This window comes from Dermacentor albipictus, chromosome 9, assembly GCF_038994185.2.
Source record: "Dermacentor albipictus isolate Rhodes 1998 colony chromosome 9, USDA_Dalb.pri_finalv2, whole genome shotgun sequence".
Classification (NCBI taxonomy): Eukaryota; Metazoa; Arthropoda; class Arachnida; order Ixodida; family Ixodidae; genus Dermacentor; species Dermacentor albipictus.
Genome location: NC_091829.1, coordinates 110930300 through 110948892, shown reverse-complemented (window position 1 = coordinate 110948892; position 18593 = coordinate 110930300). Strand labels below are relative to the sequence as shown.

The 18593-nt window shown below is 44.3% G+C and overlaps 1 protein-coding gene across 2 annotated transcripts in view; it reads left to right on the top strand.

Moving 5' to 3' along the window:
* The first annotated feature begins 4451 nt into the window (after nt 1–4451).
* Nucleotides 4452–18593, top strand: part of LOC139049620 (peptidyl-alpha-hydroxyglycine alpha-amidating lyase 1-like) — a 34304-nt gene continuing 20162 nt past the window's right edge. Inside the window, exons 1-4 of one of the 2 annotated variants that reach the window (XM_070525251.1) lie at nt 4452–4706; nt 11811–11944; nt 15093–15206; nt 17154–17226. In XM_070525251.1, coding sequence (XP_070381352.1) covers nt 4626–4706; nt 11811–11944; nt 15093–15206; nt 17154–17226 — 402 coding nt within the window. In that variant the 5' untranslated portion in view covers nt 4452–4625. Of the gene's footprint in view, nt 4707–11810; nt 11945–12829; nt 12916–15092; nt 15207–17153; nt 17227–18593 lie in introns of those variants that run through there. The other variant, XM_070525252.1, reaches the window with a different exon arrangement.

Here is an 18593-nt window from a genome sequence, read left to right as displayed (position 1 = left end):
AGGGTGCGCGTTAAGGAACCCCAGGTGGTCCAAATTCATCCGAGATCCCTCACTTTAACGTGCCTCCCAACCAGACCATGCTTCTCGCTCGTAAAACTCCAGAATTTAATTGAATTACTATAATGTGTTACCGATTTCAGCATTGTTTTCTTCAAGTCTCGCTTTCTCCATCTGTATATAACTTGCGGTTTCCATGTTTCATACATTCTTGTCGCCGTGTGTGTGTGCGTGTGTGTGTGTGTGTGTGTGTGTGTGTGTGTGTGTGTGTGTGTGTGTGTGTGTGTGTGTGTGTGTGTGTGTGTGTGTGTGTGTGTGTCTAATTTGGTAGAGGGGCTGAGGACCCTACGTCAACTGTTCCAGTCATCTGCAATACCTTTCGTCAACATGACCCAGCTGTCTTCAGTGGCACTGCCGACACTGACGTCAACGACTGGCTTTCTTCGTATTAACGGGTGAGCAACCACAACAAATGGGACGATCCAACCAAGCTTGCCAACGTTATTTTTTACCTAGCGGATGTCGCTAGCCTGCGGTTCCGCAAGCACGAGGAAATCTTTGTGACATGGATTGAATTTAAGACTGCTGGAGGTATTTGGCCGACCAGCCGTGAGAAAGATAGCGCCGAACAACGACTCCGCCATCGCGCTCAACAGCCAGGCGAGAATTTCACAAGCAATATTGAAGACGTCGTTGATCTCTCCAAACGTGTGAGCCAAGCTATGACTGAGGAAGATAAGATCAGATCCTCAACGGCGCTGACGACGACGCTTTTCAGATGCTCCGGACCAAGAGTCCTATAACAGTCGCAGCTGTAGTCACCTACTGCCAAAGCTTTGACGAATTAGGGAGGCAACGAGCGCTCGCCCGCCAAACTGTTCCTCAAGTGCTTGGCGGATGCTCCCGGACACACTGATGATGGTTATCTGTGGCCCCACATCGAAGCTTTCATCCGTGAAGAGGTGGCGCGCCAGCTCTCCCTGCTCCCTCTCACCGAGGAGCCTCTTTTGTCCTCGGTCCTGCAGCAGATCATCCGCCAGCAGGTTGCGCAGGTTCTCCCGCCAGTAAACCAGCAACCTCTGGCATGGCCGCTGGATTAAAAAAAAAAACTGGCTGTGGCTTAGCTAAGGTTAAGCCCAGGATGCGAAGCGTACTAGCCTTTATTTTAACGCGACAGCGTTAAGGAGCTCGTGTCGCACAAAAGCCGGTGTCGTCGGCTCAGGCGTGCGGCGCTTGCTCAGGCGCACATTTCGTTGTCGCGCCGAACGCTGCGTTGCTCGACGCTCACCGCGTCCGATGCGGGGCGCGTAGTCGCTGCGCCGTAGCAAAGCCACCTAGAAACAGTCTCCGTAGCACGCCGCAACCTTCGCTTATCATTCCAACGAGCAGCTCTGTCTCCAGGAGGCATCTCACCTCGTGAGTGTCTAGAAGAGGCAAGCGCAGCTGCTTATATACCGCCGCGACGCCGCGAGCGACGGCGCGAGTTGGAGCCCCGTTTCTCCTCTGTCGTGACGTCATGGTGTCACGTGGTCAGACTTGAAGGCGACGCCGCGAGCGACGGCGCGAGTTGGAGAGGCATTGGTTGGAGCCCCGTTTCTCCTCTGTCGTGACGTCACGGTGTCACGTGGTATTGAAGGCGACACCGCCGCGCCTGAGGAGCTGGGTTGAGCTCTAGTAATATGCTTCGCATAAAAAAGGAGGTGCGGCCTGCCTCGTGCATAGAATACGCTGTCATTCGCCGCGATGCCCCCAGCCGGGAACTGTTTGGGATCGGCATAAAAAATGCCCCAGGAAACGCGCCTGGGACGCACCTGGAACGCCGTCGCCGACGCGTCTTATCCCCGTCAGCTAGGGCCGCTAGGCCCAGCCAAGCTGCCGAGAATGCAACTACGGCTGTCACGTTCGCTTCCGTTGAAGCCCGCACTTATAAAGCAAGATATAAGAAGGAAGAAGAAACATGTGCTTGCTGCGGTAAAGCTAGGGAAAAGATGGAGCATCTTGCATTATAATGGGAAGATATCTGCCCAGCGGTCGATTTAGGCATCTCTGGTCTCCTTGAAGCCTTTGGGTTTAGCGAGAGCAGGGGGAAAGTAAACGTGCCCGCTGCATAGATTAGTAAGCGACGATTTGTAGATTGGTGGAAGAAAATTAAGGAAACGACAAACAACGAAGGCGTGCAAAAACAAAGTTCACAATATATGAGTTCAAAAAGCTAGTTTGGTCATGGGAATCCATCGTGGGATTTTTCGCCTTTTTTTTTCTTTTTAACATAGGTAGTACATTAGGCAATATAATAACAAGAGCTTCATGGCGCAACCCACCACCCCGTTCCGATGGGGACGCTAATAGCATCCATCCATCCATCACGCCACTCGCGTACGTCTGCGCTAAAGCTCCTTCATCTCAGCAGTATTAAATAGAGCGGCTTTAGTTTACGTCTCCAACGTCATCAAGACGTCCAGCTCGCCTGTGGTTCCCGAAATACAGGACAGGCTCGGCACTGCGACAGAATGCTCACAAAGCATGCTGGTTCGATAGAACACGCTTGCGATCGACTGTCAGGCGGCTGGCGGACAGGCCTCGCGCGCTGGCTCCAAGACAACCGGAAGTAGACGACACAACGTCTCATCATGACGCAGGGCCAGTGCAGGCGGAGCTTAGCCCGGATTACTCTAAGAACGAGTTGAAGAGATAAAGCATGGCAATGGAGGAGCGTAACTTTTTTTGTAATGTTTTACTGTAGCTGCACGTACCCTTCGCGTCTACGAAAATTGGGCGAAACGTTTCAGGGACCCTTTAAAATTTCTTGCGGTAGAAGGCTCCGCAGACGGCACTTTACAACTTACACTGGAGAAGAATAGCAAAAGCAGGGAACGTAAAGTATAAATTTTAGAGCAAAAAATGTATTCCAGGACCGAGTCGTCCGTCCTAAAGTCCTGAAATTGGCGCACAAGAAAAGTAAAAATGGCGATCGCCTGGACAGAAAGATAAAGCTGCGCTCCGGCCTCTTGTTCTCCAACCCAACTGATTGTTCTTGTGTCAGCTTTATTATAACCTCAAAAGCTCTCCTGATGCCTCCGTTTGACGGTATTGTATTTTCGCATGCTTAATGACCTCGTATGACCGTTTATCACACAGTAAACGTAGGCGTGAAATAAAGAACAGACTGGCGCAGAAAAAGGAAGAGGTAGGCCGTCTGGAACGTATTGTAAAGAATTGCCGCTTGGTTGACCAGCGTAGCTGTAAAAAAAAGCGCATTCCTGATTGAAAATGCAGCCCGCATTTTTACTACTCCAAGATGGCGGCATGCTGGAGTGGAAGTCGCCTATACTGGCCTATGGGCTCGGGTGAAGCCGGCGGCGGCCATCTTGCGGTGGGCAAGAAACGGCCTGCCGAAATAAAGCCCCTCCATCCACGCGCCACCTGGTCGGCAGTGGCGCGTGGATGTAGGGACTTTATGCCGAAAGCTTCGCAGCGCTGTTCGTCTACTTTTCCAGCGGTTTTTGATATTTTAACTGATTTTCAAGTTCCAATGCAACACTGTGGGTGATGAGGCGAGTCATACTGGACGTTTCCGCATCACAGATATCCGAGTACTGGGACATTTTTCATTTCATCGGCATGAATATATGCAGCTGCCGCAAAGCAGAAAAAAATTCGCGCAGTAATTAGCTTTTAATCGTATTCTTTTGTGCAGTGTACTACTTGATCAATCATGAAAGCTGTCAGAACAAAAAGCAATTAAAAACTGAAAACGTAGCATGAGAAATAGCAGTACATGCAACAAGCATAAGTATTCATTATTATCTTCATTATCATCATGTGTTGCCGGTTCTTTAGCATCCTCATTGCGTAGAGGGTCTGAAAATTTTCCTTTATTTAGAGTAAGCAGTGCTAATCTGCAACCTCATATAAATGAGCAGGATAACGCTAACCTGTCAACTGCTTGTACATCAACTTTCCTAAAAACACCCGAGCGCGCTAGCACATTTTAGGATCCGCAAAGCACCGGGCACGGCAAGGTACGACGGCGACGACGGTCAAAAAAACACGCAAGCTGCGGCGACCGGCATGCTTTTGCCTCCCGCAAAATGGCAACGCAGCGGCTTCACTTTACGGGCGCTCCCTCCACTCCAGTAGGTTGTACTGCTATTCATTATGGGGCTTTGTGCCCCGGGATTTATTTTATACTGTTTATGGGTCCTTCATAGAATACGAAACACTATTGCTCTTCCTCCATAGTCCCCTGAATTTTCAACGTAGACACTAGTAATAGTTGTATACATATAATCTGCAGCCCCTCTTGAGGGGTCATGTCGATTGCAGCGCCATAGTTGCGAGGGCGACAGGCGGATGCACAAGGCACAAGTCGCGTTCGCTCAATGGCCAAGGGACACTATTCGTGAAATGGTATGGCGTCATCAGCGCGTACCAATGACGTCGTAGTTGTTGTCACGTGAACCTCAACAAATCCGTCCGCAATAAACGCAATCCATCAGCAGCAGTCGCTGTGGCTGTCGCATCCGCCGTGGGCTCCGCGTTCCCAAATGCTAAAAGCGACGCGGACATGTCTTTCACGAGCCTGTGACTGATTTCACTGGGAGCCACCGGTCGTCTGAGCAGTCGACATGGTGCATTCGTGGGCAGCCGTCGCCTGCCTGTTGCTCGTTGGCGCTGCCGGCTGGCGCGCGCCTCCCGCTCGTAGACAGGTGAGCATCGCGAATCTCCTGTACCGCGCTTTTACCACTCAAAAATACGAATACCCGCGCACACGGTGAAACCGCAGCCGGAGCACTGACACATTTGAAATAGTGACAGTGCATGACTGCGTTTGAAATAGAGCCTTACACTAAAGCCAGTTGTAACTAAGGCACTCTTCTCTAATTTCGACCGCACACGTACGTGTACGTGTCAGAGAATTAACTCAACGTTAACTTAGATTATCTATGCCAATGGGCCGCTTTGAGAACACAGTTTATTTAAGTGCTCTGGACGCCGCCCTCCGCCTTCGAACTCTCTGCTTTATGGCTCGATGCTTACCACTTGTTCGAACTGATACATTCGATCGGGTTATAGGCTGTCGACGAATATTACTCAGATCGGCATTTAATACGTCGCATTTTGTGAGTGCGTCTTTGGAGGATGAGTGAAACGTTTTCGACTAATTTATTTCGGAGTAAACCAGCCGCTACGCGGTCTTGTGCGCACAGTATGGACTTAACATATGGATTCCCACCGTGCGCGTGAATCAGCCAGTAAGATGCATTTTTGTGCTGGGATTGATATGACAACGAAGTTAAAGCTGTGGTGTGGAATAAAAGAGACGCGAACGATAACTTTATTGACAGCTGTTCATTTACTCTTGACAGAGCTAGACGAATTTGCCCATTCAGGCCTCTCTAATCGTCGATTTGACATTTGCTTTTCTTTGTCGGTACTTCACTGCACGACTCGCGTGTGATGTGGAGTAAGCGGCTGACAGTTTGAATTATCACCGTCACATACGGTAACTTCACGAGGAACAGCATCACATTAGTAGCAAGAGCACAATCAAGCACTACATCGCAGGCAATAAATCTGCATTAAAGGCATTGAGTTAATTCCGGCTGTATTCCCACCGCAGTCTTGACTGCATATCGTTATATTGAATTAAAATCATGTTTCGTGTCACTTAATTGAACGGTACAATCGTTACAGCTGAATCACGCAATCTTTTACACCGCTCAGCATGCTTGACGTTCTCTACACTGATATGATTAAAAATAGACTTGGACATTAACTATACTCCAGAGCCTATGTTGCATTTGCAGGAATTCCCAACAGCTGCATGAGATAATTTTTTCTATCCACTAAAAAATTTCGTTGCACCACGTTTCCTAATGCGTCTACAGAATCATGAAAAGCATGCATCTGTAAAAGATCAAAATTTTCATTTTTTCGGTGACTTTTCACCATGTTAAAACAAGAGGCGGTGGTGCGTAGTATCACACCTCTCCTTCAGTGAGCACAACATTGTATGTGCATGTAGTAGCATGCTGTCCTCTTGTTTCATTACTGTCATTTCTGCGGTGCCCCAGATAATTGATAATTTAAAACAGTTTCTTTATCATGTACAAGCCCCTCAGTTTGTGTGGATGCCTAATTGTGCACGGTATATATTACATGCATGTGTCAGTGTATGTAAGCCCGATTTCATTTTTTTCTTCTTTACCAGGTGGTCTCTGTGCAAACTTCTCATTTGATGTTGCTTTAGAAATAATAAAATATTCAATATCCGATTCTATATCTGGGGACCAATGTCAAGATTACGGAATGTGGACTCCATGCACGAACTCTACAGGAATGGCCAGATACGAGAAAATAAACTATTTCATGCACTTGGAAAGCACCTATTGCAGCCATCTGAAAAATATCTTTAGTGTAAAACATTGTGAAAAACAATGAAGGCAGTGAACCCACTACATAATGACAAACTGTCCCCAAGAGCAAACACCCAGCCATCTGTCTTCCGACTTCTTCTGTTATAATAGTTTATTTATTTATTTATTTATTTATTTATTTATTTATTTATTTATGTATTTATTTATTTATTTATTTATTTATTTATTTATTTATTTATTTATTTATTTATTTATTTATTTATTTCTCAATACTGTGACCCCCTTTGGGCTGTTACAAAATGGGCAAATTCACAACGCTAAGAGCTAACATACAAACAGCATAATACAAGCAGCACAATGCAAACTGAAATAAATGTTCAAGCACCAGACAACAGCATAAAAAGAAATTACATATATTACATATAGCTTGGACAACCTCAGCCCCATCTCACTGACATCATGTGTAGGGAAGGTGGCCGAGCACGCCATCCATAACAGAATTCCGGAGTATATCGAGACCAACGATCTTTTCCCTCACAACATGATAGGTTTCAGACCAGGCCTCTCCACCCAAGATGCCATCAAACTTATCAAGATCCAAATCCTGGAACGCTGCACTCAGGACATGAGAGCCATCCTTGGTTTGCTCTGGAGAAAGCCTTTGATAACATCCGTCACGAGATCGTTCTCAACACCATCTCCAAACTCAACCTAGGCTCCTCCTCCCATGCCTTCGTCATGTCTTTCTTGAGCAAACGATGCACCATTCTCAAGGCTGGTGATTTGGAATCGGAGAAAATGGAGCTGAGCGGAAGAGGCACCCGGGTCAGTCATCTCACCGCTTCTCATCAACATTGCAATGGTCGACCTTTCGAGATACCTAGGCAAGGTCCAGGGCGGCGGTCACACGATCTACACGGACATCACTGACTTGTGCGCAGGCGGCAGTGATGGACAAGTCGAAGCCGCTCTCCAGGAAGCTGTCGACACTACAGAGCACTTTATAACAGACACGGGACTCCGGTGCTCTCCAAAGAAATCAGAGCTCCTTCTCTACAGCCCAACTAGAAAGGGCTGCAAGCCACAGAACTGGATACCCCCCACTGAAATCGACATTAATCTACACAAAGGGCGGAGATCCGAAGTCACATCCATTCGAATCTTGGGAATGACACTCGAAAGGGCGGGCAAAATAGCATTACCATTCACAAACTAGCAAAAAAGACGGATAGCATCATTGGTCTAATCGAGCGGGTAGCTAACAGAAGGAGAAGCCTGAGCAAAGAGAATCTAATAAGGCTAGTTCACGCTTTCTTGTTATGCTATTTCACGTACGTAGCAGCCATGCACGTCTGGAAGAGGGCCGAGCGAGACAGGCAAATTGCCATGATAAGGAGGGGGATCAAGAGCGTGCTCGGACTACCAAACTACACACGCACCGACCGACTCCTGCAGTTGGGTATTCATAATACCCTGGAAGAGATTGCAGAAGCATAAGAAAGGGCACAGATTCTCAGGCTTTCCGGCACCAGGGCGGGCAGACGACTCCTAACTGAGATGGGCGTCCCCCCGGCCACTGTCGAAGACGCCTACCAAGGCCTACCGAAAGACCAGAAAGATAACATCATCATATCGCCCGCCCCGCGCAATATGCATCCCCAGCGCAACGTAGAAAGAAGAAAGGCCATGGCGGTGGCTCCTAAGCCGCGCAACAGAACTCCCTGGCGGCTGCTGCTTCGTTGATGAGGCCCAGTATGGCAACAGCAACGATTTCATGGTAGTGCCGATCAACCACAGGGGTTCGACCGTTAACGCCGCTTTGGTATAAAGCACGTCGTCGTGTGTGGCCGAGCAAGTGGCCATTGTTTTGGCCCTCCTGGATGACAAACATGCCAATATGTTCAGAGACTCCAGGGCAGCCATCCGCGCCTTCAGCGTTGGCGCCGTGTGTAAGGAAGCCTGTCGCATCCTCGACGGCAAAAGCATCACCACCCACACTCTCACGTGGTTCCCCACTCACATGGGATCCATCATGGGAGGCCCCACAAACCTCAACGAGCTGGCCCACTCCAAGGCGCAAGGTCTCGCTTTCCGCGACCATGGAGAACTCCACCGCCGGCCCGCAGTGGTGGAGAAGAAAGATCAACCGACCACATACAATGAAATTGCGCAGCACTTTTATCTCGGCAGGAGAGACTTTCCCCTTCCACACAAGAAGTTAAATAGAGCGCAGGCATTGACCCTCAGATTATTGCAAACAGGCTCATATCCCAGCCCGGCTTTATTCCACAAGCTTTATCCCGACACCTATGCCACTAGTTCTTGCAGGCACTGCAATGACACCGCTAGCCTAGATCATATGCTCTGGCGTTGCCCCTCGTTACGAGGCACAGAACAAATCAATGAGGACAAATGGCTCTCCGCCATCAAGAGCCCCGATGCCGGGGCTCAACTATGGGCTGTCCAGAGAGCCCACGATGCAGCGGTCGGGCATGGCCTGACTGTCCCAACGTGGGAGCGGCCCGCAGCGGGCTGAGTCACATACCTCAGGACCTTCATTAAAGTTTTGCATCCATCCATCCATATATTATTCAAACTTACGGCACAAGTCCAGTCATATGTGTTCAAAAGGGTATGTGAGATGTTCTAAATGTGGTTACTTTCATCAGTAGTTTTGTTTTTAATGCACTTGGTGAGCAGATTTGTGCACTCAACATCTGAGGGATAGTATATTTAGGCACGTGCAGGAAAATGCCATATTGACTTCTTATTGTTATAATGGGTTCCTCGGTAGTGTTATAACCATCGTTCTTCATCCCTAGTTGCCCAATCACAGACAACACCATGTCAAAACAGATATGTCAAATGAAGTCAAATCATGGTTTGGCCTCATTGGCTTATTTCGTAAAATTAGGTAAACTGAAATTGAGGTAATCAAAATAACCTCTTTGCTTTCCCACTTATTTTCCTTCCGTTCCTTCAATTTCGTCCATTGCCAAGTGTGACGTCGTCAACCAGTTAACTAATAAATTGTTGAAGAAGTACTACATGCAGCAAACTTAGCAGCAAAAAAAAAAAAAGACCCATTCTTGCATGACCCTCAACTTCAAAGCTGTAAGTATTAATTACTCATTGCTTCTCATGCACATTAAGAATTTCCTGTGTTCTTGAGCCAATCTATATGTGTGGCATCATCAAACTGCATGAAAGGCCACAAACCTAAGCATATAAACAGAAAATACAGTCAGTAGTGTACACTGTCAGTTTGCCTTGATCTTCTCATCATATTTTTGTCTGTTTACAGTAATTATACTGCATAGCTAATAAGTTAATGAAGAATGTTAAAACAAAATGTCTAAGTGCACAAGACTGTCATGAGCCAAACTAGAAAAAATGCAGGACACATGGAATAGCATTTTCTTAATTATATGGGGTGATTGTTTTGAAGTTCTACAGAATTTTAAAACGTTGCCTGTACCAGATAGCTTAATTCTTGTCCTTGAGCTGAAATACTCGAAGAGGTGGACATTACTGTCATGATAAATTGAAAAACATATTAAACTAATTACCCAAAACCACTAATTATATCCTCTATTAATTACTGTACGGCACATATTGCAATTTACAAATTGTAGCCGGAGAGTTTTCAAGACATATCCACTATGAATCTCTGGGATGACACCAGCTACAAGATATTCTTTCCCAAAGCGTGGTACAAAATACATGGGTGTTCCAGTTACTTTTGTGCTTCAATGCATGAAAGAGTGTCTTTCTGGAGAAAGTAAGTGGAACAACAGTGCATTTTTACGGCGATTTGGATGGTGCATATTTCCAAGCTGGTGTCATTCTGGAAATTCATTCCAAGTGGATATGGCTTGTAAACCACTGGCTGCCCTTAATTTCAATATGTGCCGTAGAGTAATTAATTAAGAACTTCATTAGCAAATTTGTGTTACTTGGTTAAATATGTGTTTTGATTTCTTGTGCGAGCAATATCCGCTTCTCTGAATAGTCTGGCTCAGGGACTAGGATGATGTTATCTGCAACAGCCGATTCTTAAAAATTCCAGAAAACTTGTAGATCATCACCCTATGCACAACGTGCGTGATGAAGTATCGGTGCATATGCGTAAGTGGGGAGGGGGAATTGAACAATACTTTACCTGCGAGTACAGTTTACAGCAAAATGAGCCATTTCCTTTTCGATTTCTCACTGCATTCACAGCAGAATGTTATACTTAACCAACAGGTTAGGATAATTGGCCTTGGCTTAAGTCATACTTAAGTCATACTCAAGGCATGCATCTCCTAATTATCGCCCTACTAGACGAACAGGCCTAAGTGCACATAAGTCTTTGCTTCAGGTTAGTGTTTCTTTGTATAGAATAGCTGGCAGTAAATATATTGTAGATAATAATTTAATAAGAGGACACACCATTCATTATATTTTTCTTTTCCTTAAATGAACTACAAATGTTGCGCAATCTTCTATTTTACAGCACTCTTCCTCAACGTTTATAGGGTGTGACAGTGATGTGTAACCACTGTTATAGCGATAGGCAGCATTTGATTATATCAGTTAGATACTGTGACTTACATTTCACGCTGACTGCCCGTCTTTAAATTAAGCTTGCAAATCTCTTCCGAGACTTGTGGAGCAGGTGTAATATCACAAGTTTTTTTTTTAAGGAGAAAGAAATTCACAAAAATTATGCTACTCTCTCAATTATGGCCTTGAATTTTATTGTGAGTGGAACAATGATTTATTATGGTAACTCATCCTCAAACCACGTTAATGTAATACGCCAAGAATGAATGTTGAGTTGCAGTTATTGCAAACAAAAGACAAAGAAACAAAAACAGGCAAGCTTGCTTTCGTAAGCTTGTGGAGGATTACTCCGACCCACCTGTCTTGCATAACACAAACATGCAAAATAAAGCCGCTCATTGACAAGCTGAAACAAATCTGTTGACCATACCCCTAGCATCATTGCTTCTAACAAGGTGTTTCTTAGCCTGCTATGTTATTACCTGCCAGCCTCTTCTGTGCTACTCTCATCAATCTGTGTATTGTCATATTGTTCTGTCTTCATGTACAGTTACTCAAATCTCGCACTTTTGTAAGCATCTGATATGAAATGTTTTATTATTCTTCCTTTTTATATTATCATCATTACTCATAATGGTAAAGACATAGTACATCTTGGTAAAGATGTACTATGTCTACATAGACATCTTGGTAAAGACATAGTATAAGGAACACTGCAGTGTCATGGTCATGTTAATTTTATTTCAGTTTTATTGTTGTTGCAATTTACAACACTTCATGCAGGTTTTTTTTTTATATAGGCTTGCTGATTTAAGCAATTGTGTATGCCATTAGATAGGCCAGCCCAACTAGCATTGCTGTTTTTATTGTTGCAAACTCTTTCAGCATTCATTGCCATGGGAGGATTCCAACTGGCAGCTAGCCAATCGGAGTCTGTTGGGCCAAGTGGCAGGCGTTGCCGTCGACAACCAGGGCCAAGTGTACATTTTCCACCGTGGCCCGGTCGTCTGGGACCAGACGTGAGCCAGGCCAGAAAGGCCACGACTTCTTTTCGTTGCAGTTTAGTGACGGTCATTGCACAATTAATAGCCATTTAAGCTAAAGGTACGCCGAAATGAATCATGCACATCGGGATTTATCAGAATTCTACGCAGAATATCTGTCCAACTGAGCCTTAAATACATGTCACATACTGATTAGAACTTTTTTTTTTTCCATGCACTGTGCATTAGTATCGTTATATTTGTGCTATTGCATTTTGCACTTGCTGTCTTTGTATTTTGTTACACATGCCTGTCCTGCTATGACCACCTCATGATCCGCTTTGTGTACTAAATAAATAAATAAATAAATACTGATTTCCATAAGAAATAAAACAAGCTTTATGCATTGACTCAATGAAAAATAGGAACCATGCCTACTCTAGGGTGATTATGTCTTTCTCATTTTCATTCACTAATAAGGAAAAAGACCTGTGGTGACCATGTTTATCTCAGCTGACTGACTGCTTAGTAGATCTAGAAAATGCGTGCACATTCGTTTTTTTGTGTGTGTTACTTTGTTTCTTTTTTTAACCTATGGCCATGCCACGTGGTATTAGGATAGCTCTTAACTTATGCTTATATTGCGTGTATGTCATTTCCATTAGACTCTGTGTTTTCGATAGCTCTCGCTGCAGTAGTACTCGTGATGCTGATGCAGTGACATACAAGCCAAGAAAGCTTGTTATGCTACATACCAGTGAATGGAAACACCGCTCCTTTGCATGAGCTCTGTTTAAGTAGAGTCTAAGCTCTTGGCTTTGACTACAGGTTCATTTAATACACAGTCAAACACTTATAAACAGCATCATCGTCAACTTATATTTATGTCCGCTGCAGGAGAAAGGCATCACCCAGTGATGTCCAATTGATGTCGCGATGTCCAAGTGATGTCCAAGCCCAGCGATGTCCCAGCGATGTCTTGCGCTAGCCGATTCCAGCGTGCAGCTGTAAATTTCCTAATTTCATCATTGCATCTCGTAATACTAACTAGCTAGTGGAAAAGGTAGGGGCATCAACCGAATGTCTAACTGGCTACCCTATTTCTTCCAAAGAAGTGGGGACAAAAGATAAGAAAAAGGCAAGTTATCAGGTAATTCAGCCGTATGGGAGAAGGCATGGCTTCAGTTAAGCAACAACTCAAGTCTGCCGAGTTCACACAGGTTCACAAACACACGTTTGCACAGGTTTGACGGCTGATGATGGTCGATGCCATGCTTCCACAAACCTTCATCTCTAAAATGTATTGCAGCCATTTGACTTTCACACACTCTAAGGGGATGGATACTACATCTCAGCTGTTATGTGTGATGCACCAGGTAGAAAAACATTGAATTGATTGGTGTGATAGCAGAATAATTGTTTGCCAGCCTCCTCGCACATGCAGTGGTTACGCATGGCGAAGCCAAGTATTTCCTAGATCTCAAACAAGTTGTAACGAATTAACCAAAATTATCTGTAACAGTCACTCCACGTGTTTCCAAGTTCTTGCCATTGGTCATTGTAAATGTTGAATTTATTTAATAGTCATTTATTAATGAAATTAGTCTCTTTCACCAAAACAGGCCAGCTAACTAACTTTCAGTCAACCTTGCCAGTCCTGTTGGCTGACATGAGGTTTTAGGGCAACTTTGCTTATAATAAAGTTCGTGGTGTAGCAAGCATTCAGCCAGCCCAGTCACACGGCACAGCTAAGAAGACTATAGACAAACAAGATGAAACGAACACGGCATATCAATGGTGTGCCCAAATTTTGCCCAACTAATGCAGCACCATGGTAGATACTCAGCTCAGTCCTGCCCAGTTTAGCATGGTCCTACTCCATTGTCGAGGAGTGTTCAAAGTCAGACCCAAGCTTTTTATTTTTCAGGATTAAGAAAACATGTTTAGATGTGTGGAAGTGCTCTCATTTCTCGAGGTTATCCCTCCTTTAAACTCGCGCACTTATCCCAGTGTTCCTGCAGTACATGTTTGCCTGCAGCATAGAAAGATTCCACCTTGTGCTGCAGCCTGCCTGACGTAATCCTCACTGCTGAAGTACTGACCTCCCAGAACAGTCGCTTGGAGCGAGGTCTGAGCCATGTGTGGGATGTGACATAAAAGGAAATGGTACAGCTGAAATGAACACTAGAAAAGAAAAATGAAACGCACTAACTTTCTGAATTTTGGGCTGAAGCCCTAGCACTACATGTCAGTGTGAGGTGATGAATGTCAATGTATTTTCCCATATCTGGGTCGTTGCAGCGCAGTGAAATTTCTCCTCAGTTATGTCCTTTGTTCCTTTACTACACAGTATAGTACTTCTTTACCAATGAAAAATTAGCTTGGCTGAAGTAGTTTCCATCAACATCCATATGACATCACGATTAACTTGTGCAGGAGCCCTTCTTTCACTTTTGCACCTTTTCTGGCTTACTAAACCTCCTCTCATGGTAAGGGTGTTTTACTTGGTATTCTGGAAGCATGATTTACTAATACAGCTCAAGTCAACAAGGGGCGCTCCTCTTGTTTCCTTCCATCATTGCTCGTTTGGGCCAAGCAATTGTATTTATGGTATACTCAGCAATGTGTTCTTCTGGATTGTTTTTTCTATAAGAGTACTGGCCACAAAATGTCAACCTTCAGCATCTCATGATTGTTGTTCCAGCTTTCAGCACTTTTAAAATAATATGCCCCCTCACGCTCGCTGTTGCTAGTGCCCTGGCTAGTGCAGTTTCTGTAGCAGCCATACTCCAGTGAGGCAGTAGTTCCAGGTTTGGACCCTGGACCAGGATGATTCTTTTTTTAAACGGCAGAGCTTCATTTCTATGGCTGGGTTCATATAGGTTTATTTTGTAGCATTATGCTGCTACATTAATTTGCAATAGAACTTCAGCTGTGTCAGAGTCTGTAGAGTGGGGCCACAGTGATACCTTTTGGTAACAAATTTAGAAATTTCAGCCATAAAACTTGTTTTTAAATAAAATTTCTTGTCTTGGCTTTCTGACCATTTATGTGAAAACAGCATCATGCTATTGTCTATATATTACAAGTTGATTCATTTTTACGTTTTGTGTTACTTTTGGATTACCCAGTAATATGTGTACAGTTACATAAAGGCTGTCACTTGTCTTTCTCATGCATGCAGCTCGTTCACGGCTGGCCATATCTACCGACACCAAGATGCTGTCATCAAGGAGCCGACCATCTGTGTGGTGGACCCGGGGTCAGGTGCCCTGCTTCAACACTGGGGACAGAATATGTGAGCCCTGCAACTCCTCTTATCCCCTTCAGGTGCTGCATGCACAATTGTGCAGGCCAAGATAGTGCATCGAAAGCAAAGGCACTGATGAAAACAATGGTACTTGAAATGTGTCACACACATCTGGAAACACTTATGCTTAGACCTGTGCTGCAGGTTTGAATAATGTGTGTGTACATTGCTTGAGTAAAATGAGTTGTAAGGTAAATTGTTAAGTGTTTTCTCTCGGTGTGGGTATGTTGTCTTTTATTAAATTTGTGTTGTTTCTCACAATTATTTATGTTAGGTATATTTTTCTATTGGCTGCATAGGTGCTTTCCAAGTAAGAAAACTGTTGTTTGGGCAAATTGCTTTAGCTTCATCTCATGTAAATAGCACTACACTGACATGGACAAGAGCTAATAGAAGTGACAGGTGCTGAACTCGCAACTTAGAAGTTTATTGAAATCAGAACAAATTTATATGCACAAAGACGTCACGTGGACTCTCTGAACATGATACAACAAGTGTAAAACAATTACTGGATGCATTCTCATATAAACTTGACGTTGAGATTGGCCAGGCAAAGGTCAGGCCTAATTCTACAAAGTGCAGCCCAGACAATATAATTCATCGCATGTGAATGTCCCCAAAAGATGACTGATGCAGTTACCTTTGCACGTTCAGTGCCTGTTCAGTCATTTCCTTTGCTCTTGTCCATGTCTGTTTCGCTGTTTACCCAAGATGTGCTTTTGAAGTATGCTAGACATGAAATAGTTGGTGTTCTCATGCTTGACATCCCTGTAGAGAGTTTTCACATCAATGTCACATTCTATAAGAAGCTTGATAAAAACTCGCTGAAGAATTGTAAATTCTACATTCCTTGTGCAGCTGTGTGCTTTTTATGATTCTGGAGATGCGAGAAACGTGGTGAAACTAAGTTTTCAATGAACAGAATAAGTCGGTGCCTAAAGGAGCTATACTCTGTCTTACTGTATCCATTTAGGACATTTAAAGGTACAGATCCCACTGAGGAACAAAAACGAGGAATCAGACTAGTCTATGCAGTGTCTCGTTTTGGTTGTAATCATCTTACTCATCATCATCAGATGTATCCATCTGGGATGATATTTCACTGCTGCTGCTCGGAACAAAGTCACAGGCTCGGAACAAGGTCACAGACCCTGGCCACGGCAGCCACATTCCAATTGAGGCAGAAAGCAAAAACATTCATGTACATATATTTAGGTTCTCGTTAAAAAGAAAATGCTAGGTGGTCATAATTAATACTGAGACCCCCAGTGTGGAATCTCTCTCAGGGCGTTAATTTTGGGTGCTAATCCTCGTTAATTAATTTGATTTTGCATCTTTCATTTAGCTGGTATCACACATAAGTTTGATACAAGCTTCACCTGTGAAGCTTCAGTTTTGTTGGTTGTATTGATTGTATAATCTTGTTTTATGAAAGGTTACACTGAGGAGAATAAAATGAATTTTCACTACTACATTGCGAAAACAGCAGCATTGATGTGGTTCAACATATTTTTAGACGCTTAGGTGTGGCAATAATACAATCAGCAATAGAACAAGGCAATTAACACACAGAATTTTGTGCATGTTTTCATGCACTTTATTAACATTTTCATCCTATTGTTGCCCATGTTCTTGTCATGCTTTGGCTACTGGAAACATGTTGTGCAACATATCCTGACCGTGTGACAGTGAAAAATTAAAAAAAAAGTGACATAAAATTCAACTGGCGGAAAACATGTGTGCATGCTGCGTGAAATTCTGAACAAACATTTTCGTGTTTCAATTCATGCCAATGAGACATGAGAGCATACAGCATGCAAGAATTCATATCATATCAATTCCTAGTCACAGGAGGACTGCTTTCAATACTGTAGGTATCGGTTGTTGCAGCACGGCCCAGTCCCTAAAATGCTATCCGTTCAACCATGCACGCAGGTTCTACATGCCACACAGCATTCACATCGACCCAGACGACAACGTGTGGACAACAGATGTGGCGTTACATCAGGTGAGAGTCCACTTTGGCACAAGAAAACTGACTCTGCAGAAGCTTGCATGGTGGATGAAGGTTTAACAAAATGTGTTGTCGAGCAAGTTGGTTCATGATATGGCATAAATTAAAGTAACACACAAAGAAAACACAGACAGTACAGTACAGTAAGAAAGCCATGGACAGCAGAATGCTTGTGCTGATCCTTTTTCTATCCATGCCTTTTTTGTACCCTCTCAATTTATTCCGAGAATGAAGAATAATCACTGGAAAAGTGGGCATTGACCAGATTGTGCAGCATGGAGCTGAAGTGTGAAAAAACCCACACGGGCTCCTTGAATAGATAGCTTTGTGAGTGACAAAAAATTACTAATTCCGGTCCAGGAATTGGACCTCATACCACCGCCTTTTCAGCACCGTTACTCTGCCAACTGGTAACAAGGGAGCAGCTAGTACACACATAGCAGCTGCGAGGTCCAATGATCCAATTGACTACTTGAAGCACAGAAACACTTAATGACAGAACGAATTGTGCAGAAGCCCACAAGGCTGATGGCTCCTGTGATTGCAAGCAGGTTCCACATCTGCCACCATGGTCATAAGTGGCGCTGGCTGACACTCCGAAATCTAGGTTTTGTACACATACACAAATACCCCAGAAAAAAAAAAACGGATTGGGGGATTTACTCAGCGGTTTATTCTTGGAAACATTGCACGCTTCCGCCCTCTCTCAAACCTATGCAGGGGGTGCAGCTTGTCTCATGGTATTTGGCCTCATGAGAGCCCACAGACAATGATGAAAGTCGAGTAATTACAAGCAGTGTTGTGTTGGTTAAGCTGTGGCACAAAATGTTAAGCACAAGTTTCCTGTATGTTCATTTCTTCTGAAATATTCTTGAATGCTACTTGTTGCAGTTACCAAGGTTCGGGTGCACACTAAAGAAGCACAGGCTGTCAAAGTTATTCCAGAGCTCCTCACTCCGGCATCCCTCACTCATAATGTGACCTAATTGCATGAGCATCTTTGCATTCTGCTCCCATCGGAATGTGTCCACCATGGTCGGTAATTGAACCCACAACCTCACACTCAAGAGCAGAGTACCATAACCACTGGCCTTCTCAAAAGCAGGTGTTTCATTTGATGGTACCATGTTTATTTTATCCACTAATAAGCTCCTAAATCTGGCAGTTGTTATCACTAATTCTAATTGGTCCAGATAATCAACGCTTTAACAACTTATCAGCGTCGCCATTACACTGTATCATTCATGCACAACTTACAGCCACTAGCCAATCGAAGTGTGTAACAGGTGGGCACCAACAAACTTCCGAAGTGTTTCATGGTGTACGATGATTTGATTGAGCAGGATTACAACCTTGAAAGA